This window comes from Haliotis cracherodii, unplaced genomic scaffold (assembly GCF_022045235.1).
Source record: "Haliotis cracherodii isolate W230 unplaced genomic scaffold, xgHalCrac1.p SCAF_10, whole genome shotgun sequence".
NCBI classification, from domain to species: Eukaryota; Metazoa; Mollusca; class Gastropoda; order Lepetellida; family Haliotidae; genus Haliotis; species Haliotis cracherodii.
Window position 1 is genome coordinate 16,240,820 of NW_027266265.1, and position 16,503 is coordinate 16,257,322.

The 16,503-nt window shown below is 40.7% G+C and overlaps 2 protein-coding genes and 1 pseudogene across 2 annotated transcripts; all 3 read right to left on the reverse strand.

Moving 5' to 3' along the window:
• Nucleotides 1-291: 291 nt before the first annotated feature.
• Nucleotides 292-1,575, reverse strand: LOC139454124 (uncharacterized). The gene is made up of 3 exons (XM_071235643.1): nucleotides 1,458-1,575; nucleotides 1,191-1,236; nucleotides 292-931 (listed from the first exon to the last, which is right to left on the reverse strand). The coding sequence occupies exons 1-3, from the start codon at nucleotides 1,573-1,575 to the stop codon at nucleotides 292-294; spliced, it is 804 nt and encodes a 267-aa protein (XP_071091744.1).
• A 4,116-nt stretch (nucleotides 1,576-5,691) lies between these two features.
• On the reverse strand, nucleotides 5,692-6,992 carry LOC139454122 (GRIP1-associated protein 1-like; annotated as a pseudogene).
• Nucleotides 6,993-11,158: 4,166 nt separating this feature from the next.
• LOC139454125 (centrosomal protein of 83 kDa-like) lies at nucleotides 11,159-12,442 on the reverse strand. The gene is made up of 3 exons (XM_071235645.1): nucleotides 12,325-12,442; nucleotides 12,058-12,103; nucleotides 11,159-11,798 (listed from the first exon to the last, which is right to left on the reverse strand). The coding sequence occupies exons 1-3, from the start codon at nucleotides 12,440-12,442 to the stop codon at nucleotides 11,159-11,161; spliced, it is 804 nt and encodes a 267-aa protein (XP_071091746.1).
• Nucleotides 12,443-16,503: the final 4,061 nt, after the last annotated feature.

Below are 16,503 nucleotides of genomic sequence, written 5' to 3' on the forward strand. Positions count from 1 at the left end.
AGTGTGAGCATCGATCCACGACTTTGGGGCGCGACGAGTATGCATTAACCTGATTAGAACTGAAAAGTTGACTCCCACATGTCAGGAGGTATAGATGTTTAAGTTGTAAATAAAAATATAAATCAGTTTCTTCAGTAACTCGATATAATATTCAGACATGAACAAAGGAACACTAACACACAATCCGCGATTATCTTACACACGGAATTACAAGAATGTGAAATCAATATGAATTAAAGAACCAACAATCAAACAGGTTATAAAGTTTGTTCCTTATGGCGAGGGTCGTAATTACATTTCGTGACGGATCTTTCCAATTGGCATTTCCTTTCTGAATCTAACAGAAAGGTTCCTGGAGGATCGGGTTGGTTTCTTTTCAGCATCATGTCCTCTCTTGGTGTCTTTCAGAATGGATCTTACACTGGAAGTGACCTTCAACTTGGTTTCATTCTTATCTTTAGCCATCATCAATTTGTCACCGGAAGCAGACAAGTCTATCTTGACATGTGAGATATTGCTTGGAACCTTGTCCTTAGACTTTCCTGTGTAAGGTCTTCGAGCCTTCCTTGGTTGAACTGGAGGACCGACGCTGGAGGAACTGGTCCGCTTATTGGCAGGAGTGTGACAGGTCAGAGGGGCAGTCTGGCGTTGGAGAGCTGCCAGCTCTTCCTCCAGCTTCTTCCTCTGCTCCATCTCTGTCTGCTTCTCCTTCTCCCAATACCCCGCCAGTCCCTCTAGCGTCTGCTTCAGTTCCTGGACCTCAGCCTGCGCCATTGTGTAACTGAGACGATAGTTGAAATACTCCAACCTATAGTCCTGTCTCTCTGACTCAGTTTTCTGCCTTAACGTGTTTTCCTCCCGGAGTTGTCGGGCCTGTCGCTCGTTCTCTTCTCTCAGCTTCTGGTTCTCATTGAAAAGGTGATCGAGAAGACTGAAAATGATATGTCTTTATTTTAAAAGATATTTTGCCCCAAATTAAAAAGATATCGTTTCACAAACCTATTTTATCTTTAAAATTACAACGTGGTCAAACAAAGGCAGGGAAGTAACAGTAAATGTGTTCTAGGTTATAGTCACATGGCCGACAGAGAATAAGGTGGTGTCGGTTCTAGATTAAACTAAAATGTTCAAGTTCTATGACTTATCACATGGGAAGAACGTGCATGAATATCAAACGAAATTGTGCCTACCTTTCCTCCAAAACTCCGACTTGGGATTTCAGGTCCATGTATTGAACTGGAAACAACAACAAAATAATAGTACAAAATCCCGACGCTATTCCACTGTTTGTGAATGGGGTGGAGTGCCTGACATTTTGAGTCAGGAATTATTTGATTATATTAAGATAAATCATACTTGGAGTGTAACTGTAATTGCTTTCAGCAAACACCGGGAAATCATATTTCTATTCATTTTGCATTTAATTTGTTTAGTAGGATAGGATTAGGAATTCCTACCAAGTAAATCTTGATGATCGTCTGGTGTTCTTGGACTTGGAAGGTTAGATTCACGCTCGTCCGCCTCGAGTACGGGGGAGAGTAGTTTTCTACACTTCCGCCGTTCTGGTGGATACATCTTTATCTGTAGGGCAAAAATTATCTTATTTAAATTTATGAATGTTAGTATTTGCATTGTAGACTGGGATTTGCTCCAAACAGAACTAATTAATGGGTAAAACAATAACCGACAACATAAAAAATACGAGTGATTCAATATACACGTTAAAGCTCAACGTCAAGATCTATCAGAAAAGACAAAGAACATTTGAGTATCATAACTAAATTGCAGACTGAGTGTTGATGAAGACAGAAGTAATGTACAGATAAAGAAGTGCAGAACCGTGCAATATAGATGTAAAAAAGGGTTAGCAAACAAAACATATCAGGAAAAGACAAAGTAAACCAACTGTAAGAGTCAAAATGGCATTGCTTACCTAATACTGAGATGAAGTGTAGACTTGTGCAAGTAGACACAGGCCAGCAACTAATGTGAAGTTTTGTAAGACCAACACGTGTACGTCTGAACACAACCAAGTTCTGTCAGCGACTGATAGGGAACCATCAACGTCGTCATGGAACCATTCTATGACGTCATTTCCACTGTCTCTGTCTATGACGTCACTGACAATGTTCGCTATGCACAGTGCAGCTTTGGGCAACACTCACATATAATGCGCGTCCATATTTAGGAAATAAACACTGCGCCCCTCGTGGTTTATTCTCCTTGCAGAGTTTTATAGTTCGATAAACGGCCATTCGTCGTTTATTTCTTAAATTAGATATCAACATTATGAACAGCCTCTTAAGAATGATGATGAAATGTACAAGCTTTTAAATATTTACCCGTATTTAATAATGATGACTCCGACTTCGGCAATGTCGGACATGTCCATTTTATGCACAGGTGGGTATTTCCCGCATATTCTCACAAGTTTCACGTCGATTATCTGTACCTTTTCTCCCACAACCGACTGTCATATCTCTCCCACTTTTGGATGCGATCGTTTGGCCATTGCGTTCATCTGCGCTGTCCAACTACATCTATGGGGAACAACTCACCAGACATTTTCCTCTGAAAAATAACGTCGTCCAACTTACGACCTCATCAAGTTGTGAGCGCATGTCATGAACGGTGCATTTTGGAGCGCAACATCCCCCGCATGAATTTTTTTAACGAGTTTATATTTTCTTGGTATTTTATGAAATAACAACAGTAGATGGCACTGCATTTGAAACAAATTGTGCAGAACATTTTGTTGGGAGTAATCCAGTCTGAATGCTAATGCCAAAAGGACGTAGCTCACCCACACAAGCCTTAAACAAGGAAACTAACTATAGTTATAGTTATAGTTATAGTTAGATATTGCGATATACTCTGGAAACTGGAGGAGTAGATTTCATGAAGCTCCGTAAAACAGGGGCAGTAACTCTGTCAAAATTTGTCGTAATGAAACGGGACTGTGATATGCTTATCATCAACATGTCGACATCTTGTGTGTAGAGTGTCAGGGATAGGATATTCTCTGGAAACTGTAGGAGGAGTTGATTTCACAAGCTTAGTACCCTCTCTCACAATTAGGCAAATGAAGCTCCGTAAAACAGGGGAAGTAACTCTGTCAAAATTAGTCGAAATGAAACGGGTGTGTATCATCAACATGTCGATATCTTGTGTGTAGAGTGTCAGGGATATTCTCTTAAAGCTGGAGGAGGAGTTGATTTCACAAACTTAGTACCCTCTCTCACAATTAGGCAAATGAAGCTCCGTAAAACAGGGGCAGTAACTCTGTCAAACTTAGTCGAAATGAAACGGGACTGCGATATGCGTATCAACATGTTGACATCTTGTGTGTAGAGTTTCAGGGATATTCTCTGGAAACTATAGGAGGAGTTGATTTCACAAGCTTAGTACCCTCTGTGGGACGAACAGACGGACGGGCGGACTGCGCCACGACATAATTCCCCCTTCGGCAATTCTGGCCCGGCGGGGGATAAAAACAGAAAATATATAAAGGATTTTTTTAACTGTTGAATCTGTGTACCAAATAGGATGTGATTTGCTTCACGCGTACCAAACTGCTGACCCTGGAAGATCCGGGGTAGAATAGGTCTTCAGCAACCCATGCTTGCAGTAAGAGGCAGTAACGGGATCGGGTGGTCAGGCTCAGTGACTGGGTTGATGCATGTCATCGTATCCAAATTGCGTGGATCGATCCTCATGACATCAGTCCCTGGATTGCCTGGTCCAGAATCGAATATTTACAGACCGTCGTCATATAACTGAAATATTGCTGAGTGCGGCGTTAATCAACAAACAAACAAACAAACAAATCACACTGCTGAGTCCCGAATCCCACGTACCGAAAGGGGGTTGACAGCCTCAGAATTATACCCCGCCCAAACAACGTTTTCAGGGGATATAGAAACTGGCTCCGCCCATCCATCTGTCGTTTCCAGAGCATACCTCATATGCTGTTCGATGTGATATCATGAAACTTTGTATAGACATCAGGCATGCATTGAACTGGAGCTTTGTGCTATTTAGGAATTTTAGAATGTTACATTGTTTTGAGTTTCAATGTCAACAAGTTGATCTTAGGTTCAAATGAGGATAGGGTTAGTTCAGGAGCTCTTTTAGTTATATTTCTTGCACTTCCAAATCATACTGGCATAATTCATAAACCGTTTCTCGTTTCTTTGTGAAACTTTTTATTTTTTTAATTTGCATATCTAAGGCAATGACTAATTGGACTAAGGTTAAAATGAGGGTTTAGAGCATAACTCATAAACCATTCAATATTTCTGGATGGAACTTTGCAGTCGACCCTGACAGTCATCTTCCAGAGGCAAGGGGGTTAACTGACTATAAAAGTGGAAACTACGAACCCGGGAAGATGTGCCAAGAGTGGACCATTTTCATAATGCAGTGTTTATAAAAAGAAACAAGCACAGCACCATCCGTTTTTTCAGGAATTGTTTGTGTTTTTTCACTATATGAATAAGGAATAATGATCTTGAGTCAAGATATGGCGTTATTTATCAACCAAAGTGAATTTATTCCTATCTTACATCAGGTTATGCATTGCTTAGTGTCTTAAAGTTTTTAAAATTTTTGACGTCGCTGCATTGTTACCTCATTGTGCGACAAAACACTGTATGCTGAGTTTCCAATATCATAAAAATCAGATCTTAGTTCTCGCGACCGCTAAACAAAGATCTGAGAACACCCCATTAAGGGTCACGTCAGACCGAGCTCTGATCGACCAATGGAATGACTGACAAGAAGTTGACATTTGCCAATCAGAAGGCAGCTTTCTCGTGCTTTACGGCACTAATTTCAAATTAGCGACTACGCTTCCAAACATATTTTGACAAATTCTCGATTACAAATCTGAAACCTGAACAAAAGAACATTGTGGAATGGCTAATAGATGGTCTAGAATGTATGGATTCAGTCGTTAAGCCCGTAACTATGGTTCGGAATACCCCGTATTATTGTTTTCGAGGTTGCATGATTAGTCATCACATTCCGACTGTAACTTTCATGATCTGGTAAGTGACGCTCTAATTGGTCGGATGAAAGGTCGTTTTGACGTGACCCCTAATGCAATGTCCTCAGAACTTTATTTAGCAGTAGCGAGAACTAAGATCTAATTTTAATGAGATTGGCTGAGTTTCAGACACTGGTGTCATGTATTCTTATTCTTCCAATTTCTGAGTGCCTATGAAAGACTTCGATGTACGACTGACTTTGGGCACTAACATCACACAAACTGGGGACACACTTATGTGAGACAGACTGGGACCACATTAATTTAAAAGTTATTGAAAACTATTCAACGTCTTGTACTTCCCGTAAATTGTGAAACTGTATGCAGTGGGATCCGACTAACCAGTGGTAGAAAGTGTGAGCATCGATCCACGACTTTGGGGCGCGACGAGTATGCATTAACCTGATTAGAGCTGAAACGTTGATTCCCACATGTCAGGAGGTATAGTTGTTTAAGTTGTAAATAAAAACATAAATCAGTTTCTTCAGTAACTCGATATAATATTCAGACTTGAACAAAGGAACACTAACACACAATCCGCGATTATCTTACACACGGAATTACAAGAATGTGAAATCAATATGAATTAAAGAACCAACAATCAAACAGTTTATAAAGTTTGTTCCTTATGGCGAGGGTCGTAATCACAGTTCGTGACGGATCTTTCCAATTGGCATTTCCTTTGTGAATCTAACAGAAAGGTTCCTGGAGGATCGGGTTGATTTCTTTTGAACAGCATCCTGTCCTCTCTTGGTGTCTTTCAGAATTGATCTTACACTGGAAGTGACCTTCAACTTGGTTTCATTCTGATCTTTAGCCATCATCAATTTGTCACCGGAAGCAGACAAGTCTATCTTGACATGTGAGTGATTGCTTGAAACTTTGTCCTTAGACTTTCCTGTGTAAGGTCTTCGAGCCTTCCTTGGTTGAACTGGAGGACCGACGCTGGAGGACCGACGCTGGAGGAACTGGTCCGCTTATTGGCAGGAGTGTGACAGGTCAGAGGGGCAGTCTGGCGCTGGAGAGCTGCCAGCTCTTCCTCCAGCTTCTTCCTCTGCTCCATCTCTGTCTGCTTCTCCTTCTCCCAATACCCCGCCAGTCCGTCTAGCGTCTGCTTCAGTTCCTGGACCTCAGCCTGCGCCATTGTGTAACTGAGACGATAGTTGAAATACTCCAACCTATAGTCCTGTCTCTCTGACTCAGTTTTCTGCCTTAACGTGTTTTCCTCCCGGAGTTGTCGGGCCTGTCGCTCGTTCTCTTCTCTCAGCTTCTGGTTCTCATTCAAAAGGTGATCGAGAAGACTGAAAATGAAGACTCTTTATTTTAAAAGATATTTTGCCCCAAATTAAAAAAATATAGTTTCACAAACTTATTTTATCTTTAAAATTACAACGTGGTCAAACAAAGGCAGGGAAGTACCGGTAAATGTGTTCTAGGTTATAGTCACATGGCCGACAGAGAATAAGATGGTGTCAGTTCTAGATTAAACTAAAATGTTCAAGCTCTATGACTTATCACATGGGAAGAACGTGCATGAATATCAAACGAAATTGTGCCTACCTTTCCTCCAAATCTCCGACTTGAGATTTCAGGTCCATGTATTGAACTGGAAACAACAACAAAATAATAGTACAAAATCCCGACGCTATTCCACTGTTTGTGAATGGGGTGGAGTGCCTGACATTTTGAGTAAGGAATTATTTGATTATATTAAGATAAATCATACTTGGAGTGCAACTGTAATTGCTTTCAGCAAACACCAGGTAATCATATTTCTATTCATTTTGCATTTAATTTGTTTAGTAGGATTAGATTAGGAATTCCTACCAAGTAAATCTTGATGATCGTCTGGTGTTCTTGGACTTGGAAGGTTAGATTCACGCTCGTCCGCCTCGAGTACGGGGGAGAGTAGTTTTCTACACTTCCGCCGTTCTGGTGGATACATCTTTATCTGTAGGGCAAAAATTATCTTATTTAAATTTATGAATGTTATAATTTGCATTGTAGACTGGGATTTGCTCCAAACAGAACTAATTAATGGGTAAAACAATAACTGACAACATAAAAAAATACGAGTGATTCAATATACACGTTAAAGCTCAACGTCAAGATCTATCAGAAAAGACAAAGTACATTTGAATATCATAACTACACTGCAGACTGAGTGTTGATGAAGACAGAAGTAATGTACGGATACAGAAGTGCAGAGCCGTGCAATATAGATGTAAAAAGGGTTAGCAAACAAAATATATCAGAAAAAGACAAAGTAAACCAACTGTAGGAGTTAAACTGGCATTGCTTACCTAATACTGAGATGAAGTGTAGACTTGTGCAAGAAGACACAGGCCAGCAACTAATGTGAAGTTTTGTAAGACCAACACGTGTACGTCTGAACACAAACAAGTTCTGTCAGCGACTGAAAGAGAACCATCAACGTCGTCATGGAACCATTCTATGACGTCATTTCCACTGTCTCTGTCTATGACGTCACTGACAATGTTCGCTATGCACGGCGCAGCTTTGGGCATCACTCACATATAATGCGCGTCCATATTTAGGAAATAAACACTGCGCCCCTCGTGGTTTATTCTCTTTGCAGAGTTTTATAGTTCGATAAACGGCCATTCGTCGTTTATTTCTTAAATGAGATATCAACATTATGAACAGCCTCTTAAGAATGATGATGAAATGTACAAGCTTTTAAATATTTACCCGTATTTTAATAATGATGACTCCGACTTCGGCAATGTCGGACATGTCCATTGTATGCACAGGTGGGTATTTCCCGCATATTCTCACAAGTTTCACGTCGATTATCTGTACCTGTTCTCCCACAACCGACTGTCATATCTCTCCCACTTTTGGGTGCGATCGTTCGGCCATTGCGTTCATCTACGCTGTCCAACTACATCTATGGGGAACAACTCACCAGACACTTTCCTCTGAAACATAACGTCGTCCAACTAACGACCTCATCAAGTTGCGAGCGCATGTCATGAACGGTGCATTTTGGAGTTCATTTAGGGTAACAATCAACAAGAGTGCTCTGAGAGCACAACATCCCCCGCATGAATTTTTTTAACGAGTTTATATTTTCTTGGTATTTTATGAAATAACAACAGTAGATGGCACTGCATTTGAAACAAATTGTGCTGAACATTTTGTTGGGAGTAATCCAGTCTGAATGCTAATGCCAAAAGGACGTAGCTCACCCACAAAAGCCTTAAACAAGGAAACTAACTATAGTTATAGTTATAGTTATAGTTAGATATTGCGATATACTCTGGAAACTGGAGGAGTAGATTTCATGATGCTGCGTTAAACAGGGGCAGTAACTCTGTCAAAATTTGTCGTAATGAAACGGGACTGTGATATGCTTATCATCAACATGTCGACATGTTGTGTGTAGAGTGTCAGGGATAGGATATTCTCTGGAAACTGTAGGAGGAGTTGATTTCACAAGCTTAGTACCCTCTCTCACAATTAGGCAAATGAAGCTTCGTAAAACAGGGGAAGTAACTCTGTCAAAATTAGTCGAAATAAAACGGGACTGCGATATGTGTATCATCAACATGTCGACATCTTGTGTGTAGAGTGTCAGGGATATTCTCTAAAAGCTGGAGGAGGAGTTGATTTCACAAACTTAGTACCCTCTCTCACAATTAGGCAAATGAAGCTCCGTAAAACAGGGGCAGTAACTCTGTCAAACTTAGTCCAAATGAAACGGGACTGCGATATGCGTATCAACATGTTGACATCTTGTGTGTAGAGTTTCAGGGATATTCTCTGGAAACTGTAGGAGGAGTTGATTTCACAAGCTTAGTACCCTCTGTGGGACGGACAGACGGACGGACGGACGGATTTCGCCACGACATAATTCCCCCTTCGGCAATTCTGGCCCGGCGGGGGATAAAAACAGAAAATATATAAAGGATTTTTTTAACTGTTGAATCTGCGTACCAAATAGGATGTGATTTGCTTCACGCGTACCAAACTGCTGACCCTGGAAGATCCGGGGTAGAATAGGTCTTCAGCAACCCATGCTTGCCGTAAGAGGCAGTAACGGGATCGGGTGGTCAGGCTCAGTGACTGGATTGATGCGTGTCATCGTATCCAAATTGCGTGGATCGATCCTCATGACATCAGTCCCTGTATTGCCTGGTCCAGAATCGAATATTTACAGACCGTCGTCATATAGCTGAAATATTGCTGAGTGCGGCGTTAATCAACAAACAAACAAACAAACAAATCACACTGCTGAGTCCCGAATCCCACGTACCGAAAGGGGGTTGACAGCCTCAGAATTATACCCCGCCCAAACAACGTTTTCAGGGGATATAGAAACTGGCTCCGACCATCCATCTGTCGTTTCCAGAGCATAACTCATATGCTGTTCGATGTGTCATCATGAAACTTTGTATAGACATCAGGCATGCATTGAACTGGAGCTTTGTGCTATTTAGGAATTTTAGAATGTTACATTGTTTTGAGTTTCAATGGCAACAAGTTGATCTTAGGTTCAAATGAGGATAGGGTTAGTTCAGGAGCTCTTTTAGTTATATTTCTTGCACTTCCAAATCATACTGGCATAATTCATAAACCGTTTCTCGTTTCTTTGTGAAACTTTTTATTTTTTTAATTTGCATATCTAAGGCAATGACTAATTGGACTAAGGTTAAAATGAGGGTTTAGAGTATAACTCATACACCATTCAATATTTCTTGATGGAACTTTGCAATCTACCCTGAAAGTCATCTTCCCAAGGCAAGGGGGTTAACTGACTATAAAAGTGGAAACTACGAACCCGGGAAGATGTGCCAAGAGTGGACCATTTTCATAATGTAGTGTTTATAAAAAGAAACAGGCACAGCACCATTCGTTATTTCAGGAATTGTTTGTGTTTTTTCACTATATGAATAAGGAATAATGATCTTGAGTCAAGATATGGCGTTATTTATCAACCAAAGTGAATTTATTCCTATCTTACATCAGGTTATGCATTGCTTAGTGTCTTAAAGTTCTTAAAATTTTGACGTCACTGCATTGTTACCTCATTGTGCGACAAAACACTGTATGCTGAGTTTCCAATATCATAAAAATCAGATCTTAGTTCTCGCGACCGCTAAACAAAGATCTGAGAACACCCCATTAAGGGTCACGATAGACCGAGCTCTGATCGACCAATGGAATGACTGACAAGAAGTCGACATTTGCCAATCAGAAGGCAGCTTTCTCGTGCTTTACGGCACTAATTTCAAATTAGCGACTACGCTTCCAAACATATTTTGACAAATTCTCGATTACAAATCTGAAACCTGAACAAAAGAACATTGTGGAATGGCTAATAGATGGTCTAGAATGTATGGATTCAGTCGTTAAGCCCGTAACTATGGTTCGAATACCCCGTATTATTGTTTTCGAGGTTGCATGATTAGTCATCACATTCCGACTGTAACTTTCATGATCTGGTAAGTGACGCTCTAATTGGTCGGATGAAAGGTCGTTTTGACGTGACCCCTAATGCAATGTCCTCAGAACTTTATTTAGCAGTAGCGAGAACTAAGATCTAATTTTAATGAGATTGGCTGAGTTTCAGACACTGGTGTCATGTATTCATATTCTTCCAATTTCTGAGTGCCTATGAAAGACTTCAATGTCCGACTGACTTTGGGCACTAACATCACACAGACTGGGGACACACTTATGTGAGACAGACTGGGACCACATTAATTTAAAAGTTACTGAAAACTATTCAACGTCTTGTACTTCCCGTGAATTGTGAAACTGTATGCAGTGGGATCCGACTAACCAGTGGTAGAAAGTGTGAGCATCGATCCACGACTTTGGGGCGCGACGAGTATGCATTAACCTGATTAGAGCTGAAAAGTTGACTCACACATGTCAGGAGGTATAGTTGTTTAAGTTGTAAATAAAAACATAAATCAGTTTCTTCAGTAACTCGAAATAATATTCAGACTTGAACAAAGGAACACTAACACACAATCTGCGATTATCTTACACACGGAATTACAAAAACGTGAAATCAATATGAATTAAAGAACCAACAATCAAACAGTTTATAAAGTTTGTTCCTTATGGCGAGGGTCATAATTACATTTCGTGACGGATCTTTCCAATTGGCATTTCCTTTGTGAATCTAACAGAAAGGTTCCTGGAGGATCGGGTTGGTTTCTTTTCAGCATCCTGTCCTCTCTTGGTGTCTTTCAGAATGGATCTTACACTGGAAGTGACCTTCAACTTGGTTTCATTCTTATCTTTAGCCATCATCAATTTGTCACCGGAAGCAGACAAGTCTGTCTTGACATGTGAGATATTGCTTGGAACCTTGTCCTTAGACTTTCCTGTGTAAGGTCTTCGAGCCTTCCTTGGTTGAACTGGAGGACCGACGCTGGAGGAACTGGTCCGCTTATTGGCAGGAGTGTGACAGGTCAGAGGGGCAGTCTGGCGCTGGAGAGCTGCCAGCTCTTCCTCCAGCTTCTTCCTCTGCTCCATCTCTGTCTGCTTCTCCTTCTCCCAATACCCCGCCAGTCCGTCTAGCGTCTGCTTCAGTTCCTGGACCTCAGCCTGCGCCATTGTGTAACTGAGACGATAGTTGAAATACTCCAACCTATAGTCCTGTCTCTCTGACTCAGTTTTCTGCCTTAAGGTGTTTTCCTCCCGGAGTTGTCGGGCCTGTCGCTCGTTCTCTTCTCTCAGCTTCTGGTTCTCATTCAAAAGGTGATCGAGAAGACTGAAAATGAAGACTCTTTATTTTAAAAGATATTTTGCCCCAAATTAAAAAAATATAGTTTCACAAACTTATTTTATCTTTAAAATTACAACGTGGTCAAACAAAGGCAGGGAAGTACCGGTAAATGTGTTCTAGGTTATAGTCACATGGCCGACAGAGAATAAGATGGTGTCGGTTCTAGATTAAACTAAAATGTTCAAGTTCTATGACTTATCACATGGGAAGAACGTGCATGAATATCAAACGAAATTGTGCCTACCTTTCCTCCAAATCTCCGACTTGGGATTTCAGGTCCATGTATTGAACTGGAAACAATAACAAAATAATAGTACAAAATCCCGACGCTATTCCACTGTTTGTGAATGGGGTAGAGTGCCTGACATTTTGAGTAAGGAATTATTTGATTATATTAAGATAAATCATACTTGGAGTGCAACTGTAATTGCTTTCAGCAAACACCAGGTAATCATATTTCTATTCATTTTGCATTTAATTTGTTTAGTAGGATTGTATTAGGAATTCCTACCAAGTAAATCTTGATGATCGTCTGGTGTTCTTGGACTTGGAAGGTTAGATTCACGCTCGTCCGCCTCGAGTACGGGGGAGAGTAGTTTTCTACACTTCCGCCGTTCTGGTGGATACATCTTTATCTGTAGGGCAAAAATTATCTTATTCAAATTTATGAATGTTAGTATTTGCATTGTAGACTGGGATTTGCTCCAAACAGAACTAATTAATGGGTAAAACAATAACTGACAACATAAAAAAATACGAGTGATTCAATATACACGTTAAAGCTCGACGTCAAGATCTATCAGAAAAGACAAAGTACATTTGAATATCATAACTACATTGCAGACTGAGTGTTGATGAAGACAGACGTAATGTACGGATACAGAAGTGCAGAGCCGTGAAATATATAGATGTAAAAAGGGTTAGCAAACAAAATATATCAGGAAAAGACAAAGTAAATCAACTGTAGGAGTTAAACTGGCATTGCTTACCTAATACTGAGATGAAGTGTAGACTTGTGCAAGAAGACACAGGCCAGCAACTAATGTGAAGTTTTGTAAGACCAACACGTGTACGTCTGAACACAACCAAGTTCTGTCAGCGACTGATAGGGAACCATCAACGTCGTCATGGAACCATTCTATGACGTCATTTCCACTGTCTCTGTCTATGACGTCACTGACAATGTTTGCTATGCACGGCGCAGTTTTGGGCATCACTCACATATAATGCGCGTCCATATTTAGGAAATAAACACTGCGCCCCTCGTGGTTTATTCTCTTTGCAGAGTTTTATAGTTCGATAAACGGCCATTCGTCGTATATTTCTTAAATGAGATATCAACATTATGAACAGCCTCTTAAGAATGATGATGAAATGTACAAGCTTTTAAATATTTACCCGTATTTTAATAATGATGACTCCGACTTCGGCAATGTCGGACATGTCCATTGTATGCATAGGTGGGTATTTCCCGCATATTCTCACAAGTTTCACGTCGATTATCTGTACCTGTTCTCCCACAACCGACTGTCATATCTCTCCCACTTTTGGGTGCGATCGTTTGGCCATTGCGTTCATCTGCGCTGTCCAACTACATCTATGGGGAACAACTCACCAGACATTTTCCTCTGAAAAATAACGTCGTCCAACTTACGACCTCATCAAGTTGCGAGCGCATGTCATGAACGGTGTATTTTGGAGTTCATTTAGGGTAACAATCAACAAGAGTGCTCTGAGAGCGCAACATCCCCTGCATGAATCTTTTTAACGAGTTTATATTTTCTTGGTATTTTATGAAATAACAACAGTAGATGGCACTGCATTTGAAACAAATTGTGCAGAACATTTTGTTGGGAGTAATCCAGTCTGAATGCTAATGCCAAAAGGACGTAGCTCACCCACAAAAGCCTTAAACAAGGAAACTAACTATAGTTATAGTTATAGTTAGATATTGCGATATACTCTGGAAACTGGAGGAGTAGATTTCATGAAGCTCCGTAAAACAGGGGCAGTAACTCTGTCAAAATTAGTCGGAATGAAACGGGACTGTGATATGCGTATCATCAACATGTCGACATCTTGTGTGTAGAGTGTCAGGGATAGGATATTCTCTGGAAACTGTAGGAGGAGTTGATTTCACAAGCTTAGTACCCTCTCTCACAATTAGGCAAATGAAGCTCCGTAAAACAGGGGCAGTAACTCTGTCAAAATTAGTCGAAATGAAACAGGACTGCGATTTGCGTATTATCAACATGTCGACATCTTGTGTGTAGAATGTCAGGGAGATTCTCTTAAAGCTGGAGGAGGAGTTGATTTCACAAGCTGAGATATGCGTATCATCAACATGTCAACATCTTGTGTGTAGAGTGTCGGGGATATTCTCTTAAAGCTGGAGGAGGAGTTGATTTCACAAACTTAGTACCCTCTCTCACAATTAGGCAAATGAAGCTCCGTAAAACAGGGGCAGTAACTCTGTCAAACTTAGTCCAAATGATGTGCGTATCAACATGTTGACATCTTGTGTGTAGAGTTTCAGGGATATTCTCTGGAAACTGTAGGAGGAGTTGATTTCACAAGCTTAGTACTCTCTGTGGGACGGACGGACGGACGGACGGACGGATTTCGCCACGACATAATTCCCCCTTCGGCAATTCTGGCCCGGCGGGGGATAAAAACAGAAAATGTATAAAGGATGTTTTTAACTGTTGAATCTGCGTACCAAATAGGATGTGATTTGCTTCACGCGTACCACACTGCTGACCCTGGAAGATCCGGGGTAGAATAGGTCTTCAGCAACCCATGCTTGCCGTAAGAGGCAGTAACGGGATCGGGTGGTCAGGCTCAGTGACTGGATTGATGCATGTCATCGTATCCAAATTGCTTGGATCGATCCTCATGACATCAGTCCCTGGATTGCCTGGTCCAGAATCGAATATTTACAGACCGTCGTCATATAGCTGAAATATTGCTGAGTGCGGCGTTAATCAACAAACAAACAAACAAACAAATCACACTGCTGAGTCCCGAATCCCACGTACCGAAAGGGGGTTGACAGCCTCAGAATTATACCCCGTCCAAACAACGTTTTCAGGGGATATAGAAACTGGCTCCGCCCATCCATCTGTCGTTTCCAGAGCATACCTCATATGCTGTTCGATGTGTCATCATGAAACTTTGTATAGACATCAGACATGCATTGAACTGGAGCTTTGTGCTATTTAGGAATTTTAGAATGTTACATTGTTTTGAGTTTCAATGGCAACAAGTTGATCTTAGGTTCAAATGAGGATAGGGTTAGTTCAGGAGCTCTTTTAGTTATATTTCTTGCACTTCCAAATCATACTGGCATAATTCATAAACCGTTTCTTGTTTCTTTGTGAAACTTTTTATTTTTTTAATTTGCATATCTAAGGCAATGACTAATTGGACCAAGGTTAAAATGAGGGTTTAGAGCATAACTCATACATCATTCAATATTTCTTGATGGAACTTTGCAATCTACCCTGACAGTCATCTCCCCGAGGCAAGGGGGTTAACTGACTATAAAAGTGGAAACTACTAACCCGGGAAGATGTGCCAAGAGTGGACCATTTTCATAATGTAGTGTTTATAAAAAGAAACAAGCACAGCACCATCCGTTATTTCAGGAATTGTTTGTGTTTTTTCACTATATGAATAAGGAATAATGATCTTGAGTCAAGATATGGCGTTATTTATCAACCAAAGTGAATTTATTCCTATCTTACATCAGGTTATGCCTTGCTTAGTGTCTTAAAGTTCTTAAATTTTTTGACGTCGCTGCATTGTTACCTCATTGTGCGACAAAACACTGTATGCTGAGTTTCCAATCTCATAAAAATCAGATCTTAGTTCTCGCGACCGCTAAACGAAGATCTGAGAACGCCCCATTAAGGGTCACGATAGACCGAGCTCTGATCGACCAATGGAATGACTGACAAGAAGTCGACATTAGCCAATCAGAAGGCAGCTTTCTCGTGCTTTACGGGACTAATTTCAAATTGGCGACTACGCTTCCAAACATATTTTGACAAATTCTCGATTACAAATTTGAAACCTGAACAAAAGAACATTTTGGAATGGCTAATAGATGATCTAGAATGTATGGATTCGGTCGTTAAGCCCGTAACTATGTTTCAGAATACCACGTATTATAGTTTTCGAGGTTGCATGATTAGTCATCACATTCCGACTGTAACTTTCATGATCTGGTAAGTGACGCTCTAATTGGTCGGATGAAAGGTCGTTGTGACGTGACCCCTAATGCAATGTCCTCAGATCTTTGTTTAGCAGTAGCGAGAACTAAGATCTGATTTTAATTAGATTGGCTGAGTTTCAGACACTGGTGTCATGTATTCATATTCTTCCAATTTCTGAGTGCCTATTAAAGACTTTAATGTCCGACTGACTTTGGGCACTAACAACACACAGACTAGTGACGCACTTATGTGACGCACATATGACAGACTGGGACCACATTAATTTAAAAGTTACTGAAAACTATTCAACGTCTTGTACTTCCCGTGAATTGTGAAACTGTATGCAGTGGGATCCGACTAACCAGTGGTAGAAAGTGTGAGCATCGATCCACGACTTTGGGGCGCGACGAGTATGCATTAACCTGATTAGAGCTGAAAAGTTGACTCCCACATGTCAGGAGGTATAGTTGTTT

Excerpts from the sequence above, each read along its gene's own strand:
- LOC139454124 (XM_071235643.1), bottom strand. The coding sequence starts at position 1,575 with ATGTATCCACCAGAACGGCGGAAGTGTAGAAAACTACTCTCCCCCGTA. Across the intron at positions 1,237-1,457 it reads CGATCATCAAGATTTACTTG|TTCAATACATGGACCTGAAA; the intron begins GTAGGAATTCCT and ends TGTTGTTTCCAG. Across the intron at positions 932-1,190 it reads GTCGGAGTTTTGGAGGAAAG|TCTTCTCGATCACCTTTTCA; the intron begins GTAGGCACAATT and ends TATCATTTTCAG.
- LOC139454125 (XM_071235645.1), bottom strand. The coding sequence starts at position 12,442 with ATGTATCCACCAGAACGGCGGAAGTGTAGAAAACTACTCTCCCCCGTA. Across the intron at positions 12,104-12,324 it reads CGATCATCAAGATTTACTTG|TTCAATACATGGACCTGAAA; the intron begins GTAGGAATTCCT and ends TATTGTTTCCAG. Across the intron at positions 11,799-12,057 it reads GTCGGAGATTTGGAGGAAAG|TCTTCTCGATCACCTTTTGA; the intron begins GTAGGCACAATT and ends CTTCATTTTCAG.